Source organism: Quercus lobata, chromosome 12 (genome assembly GCF_001633185.2).
Source record: "Quercus lobata isolate SW786 chromosome 12, ValleyOak3.0 Primary Assembly, whole genome shotgun sequence".
In the NCBI taxonomy this organism is placed as follows: Eukaryota; Viridiplantae; Streptophyta; class Magnoliopsida; order Fagales; family Fagaceae; genus Quercus; species Quercus lobata.
Genome location: NC_044915.1, coordinates 7,141,678 through 7,160,804, shown reverse-complemented (window position 1 = coordinate 7,160,804; position 19,127 = coordinate 7,141,678). Strand labels below are relative to the sequence as shown.

The 19,127-nt window shown below is 34.9% G+C and overlaps 1 protein-coding gene across 1 annotated transcript; it reads left to right on the top strand.

Annotated features, from left to right (window-relative positions):
• The first annotated feature begins 409 nt into the window (after window positions 1–409).
• LOC115970160 lies at window positions 410–2,326 on the top strand. The gene is made up of 3 exons (XM_031089822.1): window positions 410–566; window positions 650–702; window positions 1,316–2,326. The coding sequence occupies exons 1-3, from the start codon at window positions 410–412 to the stop codon at window positions 2,324–2,326; spliced, it is 1,221 nt and encodes a 406-aa protein (XP_030945682.1).
• The last annotated feature ends 16,801 nt before the right edge of the window (window positions 2,327–19,127 follow it).

Genomic DNA, 19,127 nt, shown 5'->3' with positions numbered 1-19,127 from the left:
GGCGCCGAAAGAAAATGTGGGAAGTTGTTGAACAAATGGTGGTGAAAGGATTCATTACTTCAAAGCTTTATGTCATTGTTGAGCCCGCCATAGTGGAGGCTGCAGAGGGTTCACAACATACTGTTTTGGATGGACTGTAGATGAGCACATCGACTCAATACCATTACAGTCTTATCAAGGGTGTGCAGAGAACACAGGAGATGGGTATGGCAGTGAACCATGGTAGACATTTCCCCAAGTGAACTCAACTGAGGAGGAGGAAAAGCCCCAGGAAGTGCATGAAGAAGAGCATTTATCTCATGATGAGCTGCATGGGGGCACATCTAAAAATGAAGATGATCACGGACTTGGTGATGATGCAACCCATATTGATGTTACCAGGGATGACTTCTAGGAGTTCCTAGATACCATGGGTGAACTTAAGGATGTTGATCATATCGAAGATGTGGTTGTAGAAGAGAATAGAGACACATGCCCCGATCCTGATCCTATGCCGGAATGGTTCACCAAAAACACTTGGGATAATATGTTTTATCCATCACCAGTTATGCAAGCCGAAGTATCAAGTTAGACGCCTGGGGAGTAGCCAATGAAAGGGATGGTATTCACGACTAAATTGGTGGTGCGACATGCTTGACCTGGTATGCAGTGCGAGAGAATTTTAGCTTCAAAACTGAGCATTCAGACTTAGAGAGGCTTATGGTGAGTTGTGAGGATGATTCCTGTCCATGGTCAGTCCGTGTGATTTGTTGCAAAGGAGACAATGTCTGGAAGATTGCAAAATGCAAGGGCCACCACACATGCGAAAAAATTCAGAATGCTCATGATGGTTGGATGATTGATTCGGCGTTCCTAGCATACGTATTTGAGCGCTATATACGAGAAGACCTTGCGTATAAGATAAAGAACTTACGCCACGTTGCTTTGGCAGACTTAAAACACGAAATATCTCACTACAAGGTATTCTTTAACTTGCATTCTTTTTTCAATACAATGTAGAGACATCAGTTTTCTGTGAAGTATAAGCATGATATTTTTTCCCAAAACCCATGAATACTTTATATTATGAAAATTGAAATTGAAAAAGAAAAAGAAAAAAAGGAATAAAGAGAAAGAAATATTATTTTCATCTTATAGCCTTACAAGTCTTGATTTGTTTTCTTCAACTATAATTATTTAACTTGTATTCATTCTAATGTAATCATTATGGTTCACATACAAGGTATGGGATGCCAAACAAAAGGCCGTTGCAGCTATATACTGGGATTTTAAGGAGTCTTATGCAAAGTTGCCGTGTTTTTTGGCATGACTTAAGGATGCAAGTACGGGTACAAAGTACAAGTTACTAGTGGATAATAATTATGAACAGGGAACCTGTACATTCAAGTCTGTATTTTGGGTGTTTCGTCCATGTATTGTTGGGTTCAAGAAGTGTAGGCCTGTGATTAGCATTGATGCAACCCACCTCTATGGAAAATATAAAGGGAAATTGATTATTGCAATGGTGATAGATACTAATAATAAGATTTATCTACCAGCCTTCACCATTGTCGAGAGCGAGAGCACAGAGATTTGGGGTTGGTTCTTAGCTTGTATAAGAAGGTATGTTATCGACCGGAGACACCTATGTGTCATATTTGACAGACACCATGGGATACAAGGTATCTTTAGAGACACTAATCGAGACTTTTTACAACCTCCCATGACAGAACATCGTTACTGCCTTCGTCATCTATGTAGTAATGTCAACTCTAGATGGAATAATGAAACTTTTAAGAATCTAGTATGGAGGGTAGCACTTACTATCCAGGAGCGAAAGTTTAATGCCACCTTCGATTTAATTGAGAATGTCAACTGGGATACGCACCAATATCTGAAAGATGTGCCCAAAGAGAAATGGGCCCTAACTTTTGACAAGGGTTACCGTTATAGGGCAATGACTACAAACATCTCCGAGTGCTTCAATGGTGTTCTAAAGGGTGCTCGTAGCCTGCCCATTATGGTAATAGTGAAATACACATGGTTCAAACCGAATGCTTACTTCAATGATAGTCGCAATAAGAACATAGCACAGTGGAATTCGGGAAAAAAATGGACTAAATATGCCTTGGATATCTTCATGAGAAATAAGGCGAAGGCGGAGCATTATAGGGTGACAAGATCGAGCGTGCAACAACAATCATATCAAGTAGATACACTGCATAATCCAAGGACTGTTGGACATGGGGATCACACACATGGAGTTAATCTGCTGCAAAGAACTTGCATATGTCAGAAATGGAAATTGTACAAGATACCATGTTCACATCATTGCCGTTTGTATTAGGTATCGACATGATGCATAGTAGTACATTGACCTATGCTATAGCGTGGACGCACTATTCCGGAGCTATGCTCCCATTTTCCTTGTGTTGAAAGATAGATTATCATGGCCGGATCCTAAAAAAACTCAAAAGGTCCTCCCTAACCCCCGATTAATCTGAGAGAAAGGTCGCCTTGTCTCAACACGAATCAAGAATGAGATGGACGAGGGCGGGAAACAGCCGAGAACCACACCATTAAAAGAGGGGGGGGGGGAGGAAGGTGCAATGCGGGTTGTGTGACCAAGAGGGGCATAACTGAAGAACATGCCCTAAGCGGAACAAGGTACTGACGAGTGGTGGTCTCACAGACTAGGTGTGCTAAGTTTGAACCGTGGCATCCTTTTAAATGCAACTTGAAACAAAATGCATGATATATGCCATTAAATCAAAATGCATGCTATATGCCATTCAATTATGTATTTTTAAAACTTAAGAAAAATTGGATAAAATTTTAAGGGCCAAATATGGCATTTATACTATAAACTGCTTTCCCTATAGGATGCATACAAAAAGTTATTAGCATTGCCATTTGGAGTATTAGAAGGAAAATAAATAAATAATAGTCTTTGAGATATCTTTTTTTCTTAATGAATTATTAAGCATATTCTTTTCTTTAAATTTTTCCAATAAGCAAAAAGACTTTTACACAAGAAAGCAAGATTTGTTCACGTTTAGTATATTTCATACTTATGTATGCAGAAGCCAAAACAGAAGTCACCTTTGGTACAAACAACTTGAAATTAATTATTTAAACATTGTGTTAATGATGCATGGTTTTTCTGCTTTTGTTTAGTGCAAAGAATTATTGCCAGTCCGTTTACTACTTATGACAAACTCCTAGAAATGATTTTCCTTTTTGATATTACACATCAATGATGGATAATGGAATATGGACCTTTGTGGCCTCACAAAGTTAAACACTATATTTTATACTCTTAGTGGTTGGTAGGTTTGGGATATAAAACTCATGATATTAAAGCTGCTCCTTTCTTTGTCTATTAGTCAATGTTCCTCATTGCTTCACCTAAGATTAAACAATGCATTTTATCACCAACGAGTCTCAACTCTTCCTTCTTTGGAGTCCCTAAGAGAGGTAATTTGCTCTTAGTAATTTTCTTTCTCATTAAATTTCTTACTAGTGCTTCTATCTGTCACCTATAGTTTGTTGCCTTTTGTTTTACACTTCTCAATCCTCATTAATGTGCTTAATTAACTTTGGCCTTTTTCAACATTCACCTTCTAAGAATCAACCATCAAAATTTGTACCAGGAGAATTTTCTTTGTCTGCTCCTTCAAGCCTGCAAAATCTATCAATTATAGGGTTCTGATGGGATTTCATCAATTGTTTCCTTTTTCGTATTCTAAAAGCATTGTTACGAGATGTAATACTTTTCATCAATATACTAGTATGTAAAATTTTTCCATTTTTTTAATGCTGATCATAGAAGTTCTGACTTCTGACTTGTTCTAAACATTGCTATGATATGATCGGTTTTTAAATCTTAATTTACTATTGTTTGTATGGAAAGAAACTTATGCATTAATTATTAAAAAAAGTGTTCTAAGCTTTTGAGTGAGGTTGCTTATAAGTGATTATGGTATTTTCTTTATGGACTCTTAACAATCTCCTTTCAATTTTTATTTTGCTTTCACAATTCATCATTGAAGTTGCGGTAGATATGCTAAATCTGCCGCATATTTACTGTTCATTCATACATGCAATAGGTGTAATGCAGAAATGCGTAGGGGTTTCTTTTGCTATGTATTAGTTGTATAGCAATAGTACACTTCCTGGTAATTCTTGATAGAACTGCTGTGTAGCTATACAATAAGTAAGCTAGCTTGATGGCATATGCTACTTTAAGTTAAGTTAAGCATTCAAAACATCAACTGTCCATTATTTTAATATCAACTGTCATTGTGGATTCTTCAGAAGTAGAGGAATTCATTGAAGTTTTATCCAAGCCTATTAGATCTCTTCCATATGATACAGCTGGACAGACCTTCATGGCGTTTAAGAAGCTAGAGGGAGTCCCAGCTGTGGGCAAATTTTCAAATATGTTAAAATTCATTGTTAAAGAGGTATAAGTACTCCCATTACTCATGGAGATGCTTGGCGTCTCTCTCCCTCTCTTGGTGCTTTAAAAAATATTATTGTTGCCTCTAAAATTAAGTCTAATATTTATTATCTAGTAACATCATATTGGTTTTATTTTCTTTCCATGTAGAATTTATGGGCTTTATGTGCTAATTTCATTTAGGCAAAAACATAGAAAACAAGCTCATAAATTTTGCTTTGTGAAGACTCAAGAAGCTTATTTTCTAGTGGTTGTTGATAGCTGTAGATCTTTAGTCTCAGTATCCTACTTAGTTTGGTTAAAACAACAACTTGTGCAGTGTTTGAGGTTGTTTCCATGCATAGATTCTTTAAGTTATCATGATCAATCATGAACATATCATGAATATATATGGAAAATTTATGTCAATCATGAACATATCATAGTTGTTTTATTAACTTATGCATTTGGCGTTACTATTAGGTTGATCCAACCACTGGTGAGACAGAGGATGATGGTGTTGAAGATGAATACTAGCTAGAGGACCCGGAGGTTGTAGTAGCTGATTACATGTTGAAAGTGGGGGTCTCCAATTTCAGAAATGCATGGGAAAGCATGGGTGATGACTACAAATTGATAATGTTGTTCACAAATAATTGTATCATGCCAAGTTCAAATCGATGGATTAAAGAATTTTGCTACAAATGACTTTTATACCTTTTAGTATTAATTTGAAGTTAGTTGTACTAACTTTGAAATTGTTTGTTGCAAATCTGCAATTGTTAAAATGGTGGTCGCTTTGATTGTTTCAATATAAGCCATCTTTAGTTATGGAGGAAACCTTGTGCATTGTTTCATGGGTTTTGGCAGTGTCTTGTGACTCTTGTCCATTTGCATGAAGTTCTGGCTTTATTCACCAAAATCAACTTATCAAACAAAAAAATAAAAAAATGTTCACTAAAAAATCAAATGGATGTAAAGATTTTAAGAGTACAGCAATAAGCAAGAACTTCATGCAAATGGATGTAAAGATTTTAAGTGCATGATTTTTACACTCCAGAAATTAGGGCCACATACAGATTGATACTTGAGTTTAATGCACTCGGGTACTGCTAACATAATACTCGAGTTTAATGGACTCGAGTATCAATTGGCATGATGGGCATGATTTTGCACTCCAAGGGCCAATACAGATTGATACCTGAGTTTAATGGATTCGGGTACTACTAACACAGTACTCGAGTTTCATGGACTCGAGTATCAATGGGCATGATTGCACTCAAGAAATTGGGGCCAATACAGATTGATACCTGAGTTTAGTGGACTTGGGTACCACACTATACAGTACTCGAGTCCAAGAAACTTGAGTACCAAGTGGAGTTTTTAAATACCCAGATGCCATGTCAGACGTGCCACGGTGGAATAGAAAATAGGGAACTCGAGTTTAGTGAACTCGAGTACTTAAAAAAGTGGTAGATCCCCATTTAGTTCCAAAGCCGTGTTTTTTTCTACAAATTTTATGAAAGGGTGGTATTTGGCTATTTTCACCAATTATTATTTGCTGTAAGAGTTGAGTGGCTATATGTTATAGGGTGTGTGTGCCTATGTGGGCAGTAAAAGACTAAAGGGTAAAGACAAATATAAGTGCATAGATAATTACACTTTGATATATAATAAATAACACTATGTGAGGGTTTGGATACACGTTTGTGTTTAACGTTTGCGTTTTCTGGCTTTTTTTTTTTTTTTTGCCCAGTGCGTGAACAGTAACATCACATGGATTCATTGTGCAAGAGACAGTATGCACTGTTCACGCACTATTCATGGGCCCCACGGCACTATTCACACATTAAAAAATTATTTTGTTATAGTATTTTTAGTTTTCAGTTTCAGCAAAAATAAGTTGTATCCAAACGGACCCTATGTAAGAAAATTAGACAAGTGGTCATGGGAATTGGGTGCGGTACAGTGAGTAGTGATAGATAAAATTTTTTGATTAAATTATTAAGTTGAATTCTTAAATCTTAATAAATTAATGCTATGGACACAAGAAAAGTTATTCTTAATAAATTACAAAGACCACTAAGTTGAGTTGAATTGTTAAATAAACTAAATATATATTTGTTATTGAATTGTTGAGTTGAATATTTAATAGAGTATATATAAAATATATATATGTATATATATATATATATATATTATTCTTAGTGCAATTACAAGAACAAATAAGTTGAGTTGAATTATTAAATAAAAAAATTACAATCAAATGGGAGATCAATCGATGAATGATAGCTTGATTGTGAATATTGAAAATTATATGACGAGACTAACATACAACAATTTCAAAATATAAAAACTTGTAAAAGGAAATCGTAAATTCTTTTATACTTGCATCTTTTTTGTCAATATATGAGATTTTCCTTTTATTAAATTTTGTATAATTTTCAACACCTCTTCTCCCTTGTCCATCGGTGAGTGATTTCTCTAAGTTTCTTATTGACCATTTTGAAAAAAATTTGGAGCCGCAGTTGGATTTCTCTAAGTGAAAATAATTACACTTGGATTTTTTTTTTTTTTTATTAATTTATCAATTGAGAAATTAGAAAGTGTAGAAAAAGAATAAAAAATCCTCTGGTGTCATTGCCACTGCACAACAAGAAGGGTAAAAATAAGGTCTCTGTTTCAACCATTCCAAACAGAATATGACTGGGAAGAATTATTACAGTAAAGAAAACTACCAATATTACACGAACATTTAGAAAGAGCATGAACCACAAAATTTAGATCCCTTTTGACCCAACTAAATGAACAATGAGAGAAAAAATACATTGAATTCTAAAATATTCTGCAGAACATTTACAATAGACCAGTGAGAGTGTGGGACACTCTTTTTTGGATCACTGATGGCATCAAAGTAGATTTGAGTGTCCCCTTCTAGATAATGTCATTGAATTATTCTGGAATGAGCCACTGCAAAGCCCTTTTGTATGGTTCCCTATTAGGGCAATACAATATGGTACTTGATTTTTCGCGGTTCTCTTGGCCTGTCAATGTCCTGAAGTTTTATGGCCTAAAAAACCTTGTTTTATTTTTTGGGCCATTCTTACTTCCCAGAATATTTCCAAGCCCAGACAAGGATGCACAGATCTTGATCATGCATTCTGCAGATGGTTTGAGTGTGGGACTTCCGGGAATATATTTACCTATGGAATATTTCACCTAGTTACCACAAATATTATATTCCAATTGCATGATATATGATCTAATTAGGACTGGACCAGATTGTGTCCATTTTTCTTTCATCAAATAAGTACACATTCATGTTTAATATGCGAAAAGAAAAGCTTATTTAACAAACTTTCCATACATGTTGACAATCACAGAATTACTTGATTCGAAAAATAACCCAAAAACATGTTGAGGAAAATACAGTAAAAAAAGAGGGAAGAAAATCTACACTTTCTGTGAATATTTCGTGCACATAAATTAACAAATATGTATCTCTATCTCAGACCTCAAGTACTCCTCAAGCAAAGGCACCCCAAAAAAAAAAGGAAAAGGAAATGGCACAATTACAACTAAACATAAACTCAGAACTAAATCATGTAGAATTATTACATAACCGAAACTGGTAAGATCACCTCGGGCGAGGCATGAATAGAAGAACTACTTGCAGAAGAGTCGCGGTTCTCATATGTTGATGCTTTTTTCTTGATAAACTCTATGCAATCCGCGACAGCTTCGCTGTGGTGAGGGTCATTGGGGTAGTGACACCTTTGAATATTGTCTGTGGATCCACTGGTGTTGTTTGTGTCCTTGGACATTGCAGACAACATGATCAAGCGAAACACAGCCTCGCGAAAACGCTCCAGCAAGGTCACTGGTGATAAGCTCTTGCTCTTGTTGGTGCAGTTGTTATTGCCTCTCTGCAGCCTTGGGATGCATAGGCTGGTCTTCAATTTTTTGGGGCTTGCTTTAGTTTTCTGATTCTCCATCTTTGCTTTGGTCTGGTTAATGTTGGCTAACATGGGGTGGAACATTCTTTATATGAGAATCTAATAAATAAGACAAGATTATATGTCATAATATATGGGTCGTACTTTGAATGTGGGACTTGAAGTTGGCTGGTCAGTTGCTACCACATGCGCATGGTAACCGAGCCTTCAAGGATCCGGTAAAATAATGCTAACATCCATATAATAAGGCAAATATTAATAATGTGGTGTTAATTTAAACTGTAATGGAACCTAGAACCTGCAAAAATAATCATAAATTCTCAGAAATTTTGCTGGAAATGCTCCGAATCAGTAATTAGTCAACACTAATCAGAATAAGGCTATTAAGAAATAAAGAAAGTTTGGCAATTCGTTTGTTTCAGAATGTCTTTGGACAACTCAATTTTCTAAAAAGTATGCATTCTCAAAATTTATATGTAAAGAATGAAAAAGTCTATGGACATAACTTTTATACCACAACTTTAATATAGTCAACAGTGAGCGGTAACTATTGATAATTGACGACATTAGAGTTAAGACAAAAGTTACGGCATGAATGTTGCATGGGCGGCACTAGCCATGGTCCAGGGGGTTCAAAGGAACCCCCTAACTTGGCAAGAAAGAATATATATTATATAATATATAAAAATATTTATTTTATTTTGACCCTCTAAAATAAAATTTTGAACAATTTAACCCTAATTTTTTTTAATCACAACTAAAATAACCTTAAATATAATCCTTTTACCAATATTTTGGCATTTTTAAACCAAAAAAAGAGAGTCCAACAACAAGCTAATTTAATCTAAAACCTTGAAAATAAAAATTAGTAACTGAATCTGAAGTGCTTTTAATTTGTTATTTGTTGAGTAGGGATTAGGGCCATGGGACAGGCCAAGAGTAATTGAATGAAGACAAAAACAAATATTAACACAACAAAAATTTTCTCAACATCTATTTGGGAATAGTTTATCTAACTTTTTGCTTAAAATATAAAATAAATAGGAAATCATAAGAGACCTGCAAATAGTAGGAAAAAAGTTGAAGTAATAAGTTGGTTTACAATCACGACCCAAACACACTTAATATAGTTACGAAGAACAATAGCTGTCAAAGTTGAGTTGAATTGTTAAATATAAGAATTGTAAAGAGTTAAAACAAACTAATAGATAGAAGTATTCTGAGCAATAATAATTAAAGTTCACTTAGCAATAATAATTAATTATTTTATTTTATTTGAAAACTATGGATGATTTTCAAGATTTCATCTTAGTAATAATAATTACTATGTTCATTGTATTATGAAACTATATGTCAAATGAACTAATAGTTTATATTTTATTTTCTTGCTAGAATTATGGACAAATTTGTAATAAAGAAACATTGTAGATCACAAGATTCATTTCTATCTAAGATTTATCTTCTTATTGAACTTCTTAGAAAAAAATCTTGGAGCCGCCGCTGGAACGTTGTGAGTCTGGTGACCCTGGAAGAATTCATAAGGAATTATGGGCTTCCAAATCCTTCCCATCTAACTCGATTTGATGTGAATAGGATCCTTTCTATTTTATCCATTTACAATGAAGATTGTAATTGTCATTTTCCAAAAAAAGATAGAAGTGTACAGCAATTTTAAATGATGTGTAACAGTCTCTCTATGTCTTATAGTGCACACATATATAATGATAAATATTCAATTTCGTCATGTTATGGACCAACCTTATTCGAACAGGCGAAATATAGGCTTAGCTTCTCCTTACAATACACGTAAATTGCTTGGCACCTTCTTTCTATCCCTTTTATCCGGTATTATTAGCAAATTATCTCTTTGCCTTGCACGTTAGTGCATGTATAGCTAATAAATATTATATTATTTAAGTTTAATTATATTATTAATTTTATACGGGAAACGTTAATAGTTTAAGAAATATTTTTAAAATTTTTATGAGAAAAAAAGACAATTAATCTTTTAATAGTTTTTTATGTTCACCATGAAAATGGTAGCAAAATTTTTTTAAAATAATTAACAATTACTTTGAGAACACTCATTAATATGACCAAGGTTGTCAAAATCAGGATCTTACGTAAGATCGTTGAAGGTAGGTGGGATCGTAGATCGTAGGATTGAATCGTGAATCGTAAGATCCTACATATTTTTAGATTTAAAGCAAAAAACGCATTGATAATGACTTTGTATGTTAAATAATCACGTAAATTATAAATTCATCCATAAAAAATAAAAAATAAAAACTAAGATTTGCATCATATGATGTAATTTGCATGTCATACATTGCTAAATCTATACTAATGAAACAAATATATTTAAGTTTTGACCTAATGTTTCTAAAAAGTTCAATAAATGTTTAATTACTTTGTATATTTAATAATCACGTAAATTATAAATTCATCCATAAAAATAAAAAAATAAAAAATAAAAAAACTAAGATTTGCGTCATATGATGTAATTTGCATGTCATACATTGCTAAATCTATACTAACAAAACAAATATATTTAAGTTTTGACCCAATGTTTCTAAAAAGTTCAATAAATGTTTAATTACTTTGTATGTTGAATAATCACGTAAATTATAAATTCATCCATAAAAATAAAAATAAAAATAAAAACTAAGATTTGCGTCATATGATGTAATTTGCATGTCATACATTGCTAAATCTATACTAACGAAACAAATATATTTAAGTTTTGACCCAATATTTTTAAAAAGTTCAATAAATGTTTAATTACTTTGTATGTTGAATAATCACGTAAATTATAAATTCATCCATAAAAATAAATAAATAAATAAAAACTAAGATTTACGTCATATGATGTAATTTGCATGCCATACATTGCTAAATCTATACTAACGAAACAAATATATTTAATGTAAGGACACGATTAGTAACGACCCAACACGAGACTGGGCTCGCACGTAGATAGGCCCAAACAATATGATTTGTAGAGGGAGGGTGTAAAGAACTAGGTTAACTTTTATATAATAAAAAGATTCACCCTCACGTATATTGAAAGTCTAGAGTTGGCACAACGATTGTTTTACTTTGGTAATCGATACCGTTCTTTTTCTCTCTTTTTGCTCTTCTTCTTTTGTCTGTGTTTTTCTTTCTTTTCTTTTCTGTTCCGATCCCCCTTCTGCATGTTCTTCTTTCAGTTTATATACCACCCTTTGTGTTCCATCCTCACCGCACACGTGTAGGTTGGGTTCGGAGGATTTCTTTCTGTCCCATCTAGCACCTCCTGGAACTTCCTATGGGCAGCTGTAAGGCTGCTTCCTTACTGTTCAGGTATCACCTCCACATTAATGTGGCCAGAGAGTTGGTTGAGAGGTCATTAATGCGGAGGCAACTGTAACTATAGATATTTGTTTGCCTTATCTTTTTCACCCTTGGTCGGTTATTCTATCTTTAGTGGTGACCTAGTTCTGAGGTCTGGTTGCAGCAAGACCGCGTCCTACTCGTCCTCGGACGCGTACTGCCGAGGAGTATGGCGTCCTCAGACGGATACAGAACTCTACCCTCGTGATATTGGTTATCACCCCCCTTCGGCAATTGTCTTGTGACCTAACATGGCCTCCTCGGACGGATATGCATCCTCGGATGGGCCACAGGCCCAACGATCCTGACCTTAATGGGTCTGTTGATTGACAGGCCCCCACATTTAAGTTTTGACCCAATGTTTCTAAAAAGTTCAATAAATGTTTAATTACTTTATATGTTGAATAATCACGTAAATTATAAATTCATCCATTAAAAAAAAACTAAGATTTGCGCCATATGATGTAATTTACATGTCATACATTGCTAAATCTATACTAACGAAATAAATATATTTAAGTTTTGACCCAATGTTTCTAAAAAGTTCAATAAATGTTTAATTAGCAACCAAATACCAAAATATTTATCAAAACATATGGAAAATATTTTCCAAGTTCTAAGTTCCTAGTTTGAAATCCAAAATAAATTAGCAAATGGAAACTAGCTAACTATAATATGAAATCCAAAAGTAAGATGAATATTAAGGTAAAGTGAACATTTAATTATTCTCATTCTAAGGTTCCTATAACTACCGTCCTAAATTTCTAATCATCATTGATAGTTTTTAGACCCCTTAAAACCAATTGATTTAACCTAGGTAATTAGCCAAGTTGTTACTTAGTCCAATTTAACAAGTCTAAGTTATCACAATAATAATGATCAAATCAAGTAAAGCAGCAGAAAATAAATAACACAAGATATGATCACCTAGGAAACTAAACCAGTAAAAACCTAGGAAGGATTTGACCTAGCTATCCTCAAAGTAAACTTGAATCCACTATCTTGAAAGAATCAAAGTTCATACAATAAGACTTACAAGCCCCCACGCTCGACTTCTTATTGCTACCAACCAGTAGAACTTACTGACACGACCACATGCAAGCTCCGAATCCACGGACTCCTTCTTTCTTGGATTCACCACCAGATACAAGCACACCCGCTTGTGTTTTTTTTAAGTTTCAATGGCAGCAACTGAGTTGATCATCAAGGTGTAGATAAATCTTCTCTTTGAAAACCCTAAGTTTGTGTAAAGGAAAGCTCCTCTAGATCTCACAAGAGATTTACACAAACCGCAATATGAGTAACATCAAAACGTGGCTAGGGTTTGCCTTTTATACTTAGGACAAATAAGAAACCCTAAAAACGTTTTAAAACACCTAGGGCTGAGTTGAAAAAATCTATAGAAAATCATTCTGCCCGAGTTTCGATCAATCGAGCCTAAGCTTTGATCGATCGAGCTAGGCCGAAAGGCACAATGCTTTCCTGCTTTAACTCGATTCCAACTTTACATAAATGCACAACTTTGAGCTAGACTAAAACACTTCAAAACACATTGTTTTGATCATGGTTTGCCAACAATACAAATTAGAGTTCTAAATACATAAAATCTTAAGTCTTTAGAACCTAATAATCATCATCCATTTCATCATCTATATAGACAGTATATATTTGTATACAAGAGCTGCAAAAGAAATCAAGATACAATTTCACACTCAATTATTCAAATTATACCACTCAACAACAATTAAAGAGTATGCTAAAAAGAAAATCAATCAATCAATCAATATACAAATACAAGCATAGCTGATAAAATTATATTATAAAAAATATTTTAGTAATATTAGAATACAAATTAGTATATTAATCAAACAAATTTAACAACATTATAGCTTAAAAGACAGCAAAGCCAACATCAAATTCTTCATATACAAATGATGAAGCATTCCTTCATTTTGATTACAAGTGAACTAGAAACTATAAAACATTTGCTTAGGTTAACATAATATTTAAAAATAAAAATAAAAAGTCATACCATCACAACATAAAAAAATAAAAACCTTCAAAGCTTCATCAAAACCAAAAAATTATCCCATAAAAATAAAAAATAAAAACCAAAAATTTATGTTTTTGGTAGGATCGGTAGGATCCCCTACGATCCTACGTATGATCCTACCATTTTTACGATCCTAGTGCGATCCTAAACGTTTTGGTGAGATGGGATCATAAAATCGTGTGATTTTACGATTCAGATCGCGATTTTGACAACTCTGAATATGACCCTAATTTATATTACTGTCATATTTGTAATTGATATTTTTGATAGCTTTTTATATTCTCCATTAAAGTAGTGACAAAAATTTCTTAAAATGATTAATAATTGTCCTAAGAACACTCATTAACATGAACTTAATTTATATTACTATTATATCTGTAGTTGAAATAGTTCCACAGCCTTATACAGATATCGATTATCAAAATTATGATCTAGCTTTGGCTTATATCATCATAATTATTCATAAGCATTCTGAGATTACCAATGTCCATGTGCATGAATATCAACAAAGTTTACTTACATTCCTATAAAGTATGAATGATACCTGGAGTGCTATTTATAGACTTATTATTCTAGGTTGCTATGGGAGAGTTTTACCATTGTGAATTTGGTTTTATGTTTCCTGCTGGAAATAACAAATGGTAAGGCTAGCCTTAGTTACGTTTTGCAAAACATACTTCTAGACTATGGTCCTCTGCAGTCTACACTAATCTTATAAGCTTGTCTAAGACTTGGTCCTCAACATTATATATCTTTTATTTCAAAAAATTACCATTTCAAAATTTATTATTTTAATTGAAAACAAAGAACTAATAAGAAAAACTTTCTTGATGTGCTTACTTCATAAGCAAGACAAATATACGAAAATTCAGCTATTATCCAAGTCATTTATGTACTTTTCTCATATTAATTTATGGCATTTTTTTCCATTGGTAAGAGCAGGGAAAATTGTGAATTCTCTGATTGTTGGAAATGACCTATGTAGCACGGGTGCGTTTCGGGACTCGGGTGCGGGTGCGGGTGCGGGTGCGGGTGCGGGACTTGGCAATTTTTGAAAAAGGTGGGTGCGGGTGCGGCGGGACTCGGCGATTAAAAAATTATTAAAAATATTTTTATTTATATTTTTAATATATTGCTAAGCATATTTTTTACATTATACAAATATATACCAAATTTAAGAGCAATAGACAATAGTAGATAATAACTAAAACATGATGTTCATAAATTAAGAATGCGTGAGAGAGAGTTGAAGAAAGAATGAGCTGAAGAACAAAGTCACAGCAACCAGCCAAGCAGAGAGCCAGAGACAGAGGCAGAGTCGCAGAGATCAGAGCAAGAGAGAGTGAGACGGAATGAGAGAGAGGTAGTGATGAGAGAACTAATGAAAAAGAGGCAGAGAGCTAATGAGAGTGAGAAACGAGTGAGTAGGGTTTAGTATTTAGATTAAACGGTGCGTTCTGTGTGTGTGTGTTTTTTTTTTTTAATTTCGGCCGTTTCGGCCTGAATCGGCCGTTTCGGTCGATATCGGCCCGAGTCGGAGCCGCATCGACGCGAGTCGATGCGAGTCGGCTGAGATCTCGAGCCTGCCACGTGGTAGGACTCGGTTGGACGCGGCCGGACGCGCGGGCAATGGCGTCCCTCGCGCGTCGCCGCATCCAGCCGCATCCGACGCGGGTGCGGCACCTCCGGTGCCGCGTCCATGCTTCATAGGAAATGACAAACTAAGTTTAAAGAGAAACTGCAAGTGAAGACATATCCATGTAAATTATTGTACTTTCCGGATGATATTCCTCCAAATTTAAGCAGAAAAATTGAATTGTAATAATTCCATTGCTGACCAAGAAGCATTACTTAACAGGGGGAAAAATGACAAGAACTGTTCAACTCAACAAATAGTTCCAAATTATAAGCATGTGAGAATTAGAATTTGGCATAATTATATGATGGGTCATTAATAAATTCAATTATATGACTTATAAATTGGTTAATTTAATTATATGGTTAAATTTAGTTGAGAAACCTATTATACGGCACCTAAATAACTATACATATGATTTATTTTGGTGTATCTAAAAGTCTCCAAAAAAAAACTCTTAAAAGAATAAAGATATTAGTCAAAAAAGTCCAACTAAACTGAAGAATTTTGGTGCGCACCTTCTATGCAGAGAGATCATGATTCATGATGGTACATTTGTGTTATAGGATTCTACATGGTCTCGTTATCTGCTTTGCACAAGCTTAATTTGGCAATTTAGAAATTCAGGCATGATTGTTTGTCAAGGGATTCTACATTTGTGTTAAGGGATTTGAGAATCATATGGTATTATTAACATGTAAAAATTGACCAGGAATCTGCCAGGCGTGAAAAAACAAAAACAATATGTTTTGACGAATTGAAACACAAAAAACTGCAGAGAGAGAGATGAAGAAATTATATTCTTATTTCAATGAAATGTGTAAACTACATTCAGTACCAAAATTTAAAAAGAAAGAAAACAAATGTGAAACAAAATAATACCACAGACAACAACACTTTGTCACCGCTAGTCCTAGAGACAGAAGTCCTTGCGCACAAATATCCTCCAATATAGAAGACCATTCACCATCCTGATCACGTGGTCAAGGAATGAAACGTTGTATATCATCATTTTTTCTTTTCTTTTTTATCTCTCTTTTGCTTTTGAACATGCTAGAAATTGGTTGCATAAGTTGGGTTTATATAGGCTTCAGCAAATGTGAGAATATTTATTACTCAAATTTTCAAATATTACAATTCATATTATGACAACCAATATTATGCTATATTGCTATGATATTGTTTCCATACTAAGCAAACGTAGGGAGTACACAAACCTTTAGCATTCACAATGTCCTTCTATATATTGTAGGTGCAAGATGAACATGAATTTCACTTCTTCTTTTTTTTTTTTTAATTTATAAAATAGCAAATAAGCAAATATAACAATTATATTCACAGTTGGCTTTTTTATTCTAGAAAACTAATTGCAAATATGTCCAAGGTTCCTTTGTATTTATAATTGTCACTGATTTTTCATGTTAAAATCTTGCCAATTCAAGCAAAACCCCATGAACAAGTAACAAAAGCTTCTAATTAGAACCTACTAGATATTAGGACAGAGATGCCAATATACCTTCAAGTTCCATTCACCGCCAGTGATTATTTTTTTTTGGCTATTATTAGAAAATTTTAATTACAATTTTCCCAATTGCTGTAAATTTCGTAGGCCACTAAATAGAAATTAATATCGTCAGACTATAAAAATTAAAGGCCATGAATGCTTGGCATCTCAAAAATTCAGAAGAGAAGTATTAGGAAAAATCCTAAAGTCCATTACATGCCTAAACTAATACTCTTATATGTTATCAATTTTAAATGATTGATTCATTTGTTTTTACAATTTATGTGAATTTTTGTTGCTTTTAGTTAACAGAGAATCTTTGAGGATATGCATTGAAACAATTTAAATTTTTGATGGTTTTAATTTAAAAAAAAAAAAAAAAAAAAACTTTTAAAATACTCCCATGCGTCAACCATCGCCGCCGAGCAAGGAGGTTAACCAACCTAATGGTGTGACAGAGGCTCAGACATGCAATGTGCATGATTTTGACAGCGCCAAGCAAAGCGTGGGACTTGGCATAAACGTGCAAGGTAGTGCGCAAGAGGGTGTACCTGAGAGTACTTTCGGACCTTGGGTAGTGGTTATGCGCAAGAAACAAGGGGCAAAACAACAAAGACGCGATGGGACCACAATGAGCATGGAGCATGGACAGACTCGCGCAGGGAAGGAGACACGACCATTCATGCCTTCAGGATCAGTAGAAACATGCAATGGGCCAAGTAGAGATATTAAAAGAAAATATCCAGCTCAGAGAATTATTGATGGGCTCCAAGTGGCTAATGCAGTCCAGCACATTGTGAAGGAGGGACCAAAACCGATGTATGAATCTAATGAAGCAGGCCCAAGTATTGTGCAGTCCGAAATTTCACTTAAGTCCAGTGTTCGAGAAGCAGTTATCAAGCCCAGTAAGCCCAACCCGCAAGCTTCAGTTAAGGGTAAGAAGGGTTTGGCACGAAATAGGGCATTTCAATCTCCTTCTCATTCTATTCGTGCTAGCGCTGGTGAGAAAGAAAGTAGAGCTGGTTCGCTTCTGGTTCATAATGCCTTGGGAAGAAATCCACACGAAGAAGAGTTAGGTAGTGAAGAAAATTTTACGGTTTTGCCGTCTCAGGGTCAGTTTTCAACCGGGTCTAAGTCTAATTTGGGATCTCAGTTCAGATGTGGGTGTAGCAGAGATCACGATGCTGCTTTGAATGGAGAGAAGTGCGATGGAAGGGGTAGCGAAATGTCAGCGGAGGGGTCCGATGGTGAAGATGGAGGGGAGGATTTTTCTGATATGGAAGTTGGTGCTGCAAATAGCTCTAAATCCCATGCTAAGTGAAGCGGGTTCGAGGGAGTGTCTAATTATGCAGCGGGCGATGCTTCCAAAGGAGAGGCAGACAGAAAAGATGGTGGTGTCCTGGAGTGGATGGAGCTTGAGGGTGGTGTCGATGGCACTTCTGCCTTCTAATAAAGGTCATTCCTTAGAGCACTTGTTTATCATGAATATTTTAGTTTGGAATTGTAGGGGCGCTCTAAAGGCCTCTTTTCAGAGAAATGTTAGGGAATTGACCCGGTGCCATAATCCTGCAATCTTGGTTGTGATGGAAACAAAAATTGGAGGCAAAAGGGCTAGGGAGATTACTGATCGGTTACCTTTTGATAGTGCTATCCACACAGAGACCATTGGATATGCGGGTGGTTTATGGATGCTGTGGAATTCTGACAGAGTGGAGATTATGGCATTAGCCAATACTGAACAGGAGATTCATACCATGGTAAAGGTACGAAACTCTAACTCTAGCTGGTTGTTTACTACAATTTATGCTAGTCCTAGAATTGTGGAAAGACATGTTTTATGGAATAACTTAATTAAAGTTGCTGAGATGCATGATATGCCTTGGGTGTTAGCTGGTGATTTTAATGAGCCTCTAATGGAGAGTGATAAATTTGGGGGTAGGGCGGTCAGTGTTAGCAGATCTCTTCTTTTTAAGGAATGTCTGGATAAGTATAGTATGATAGACATTGGGTTCTCTGTTCCGCACTTCACGTGGACAAATAAAAGAAATATTCAAGCTCTCATTCAAGAGAGGATTGATAGATTTTTTGTAAATCCCAGCTGGTGCCTTATGTTCCTTGAAGCAAAAGTGGTTCACTTGACTAGATGTCATTCGGACCATTGCCCTGTGCTTCTGGAAATGCAGCCT

What these genes read in the sequence shown, in the direction of transcription:
- LOC115970160 (XM_031089822.1), top strand. Translation starts at nt 410, where the DNA reads ATGGGTGAACTTAAGGATGTTGATCATATCGAAGATGTGGTTGTAGAA. An exon ending in TATGCAAGCCGAAGTATCAA is followed by an intron (nt 567 to 649) that starts GTTAGACGCCTG and finishes CCTGGTATGCAG; the next exon opens with TGCGAGAGAATTTTAGCTTC. An exon ending in CAGACTTAGAGAGGCTTATG is followed by an intron (nt 703 to 1,315) that starts GTGAGTTGTGAG and finishes GCATGACTTAAG; the next exon opens with GATGCAAGTACGGGTACAAA.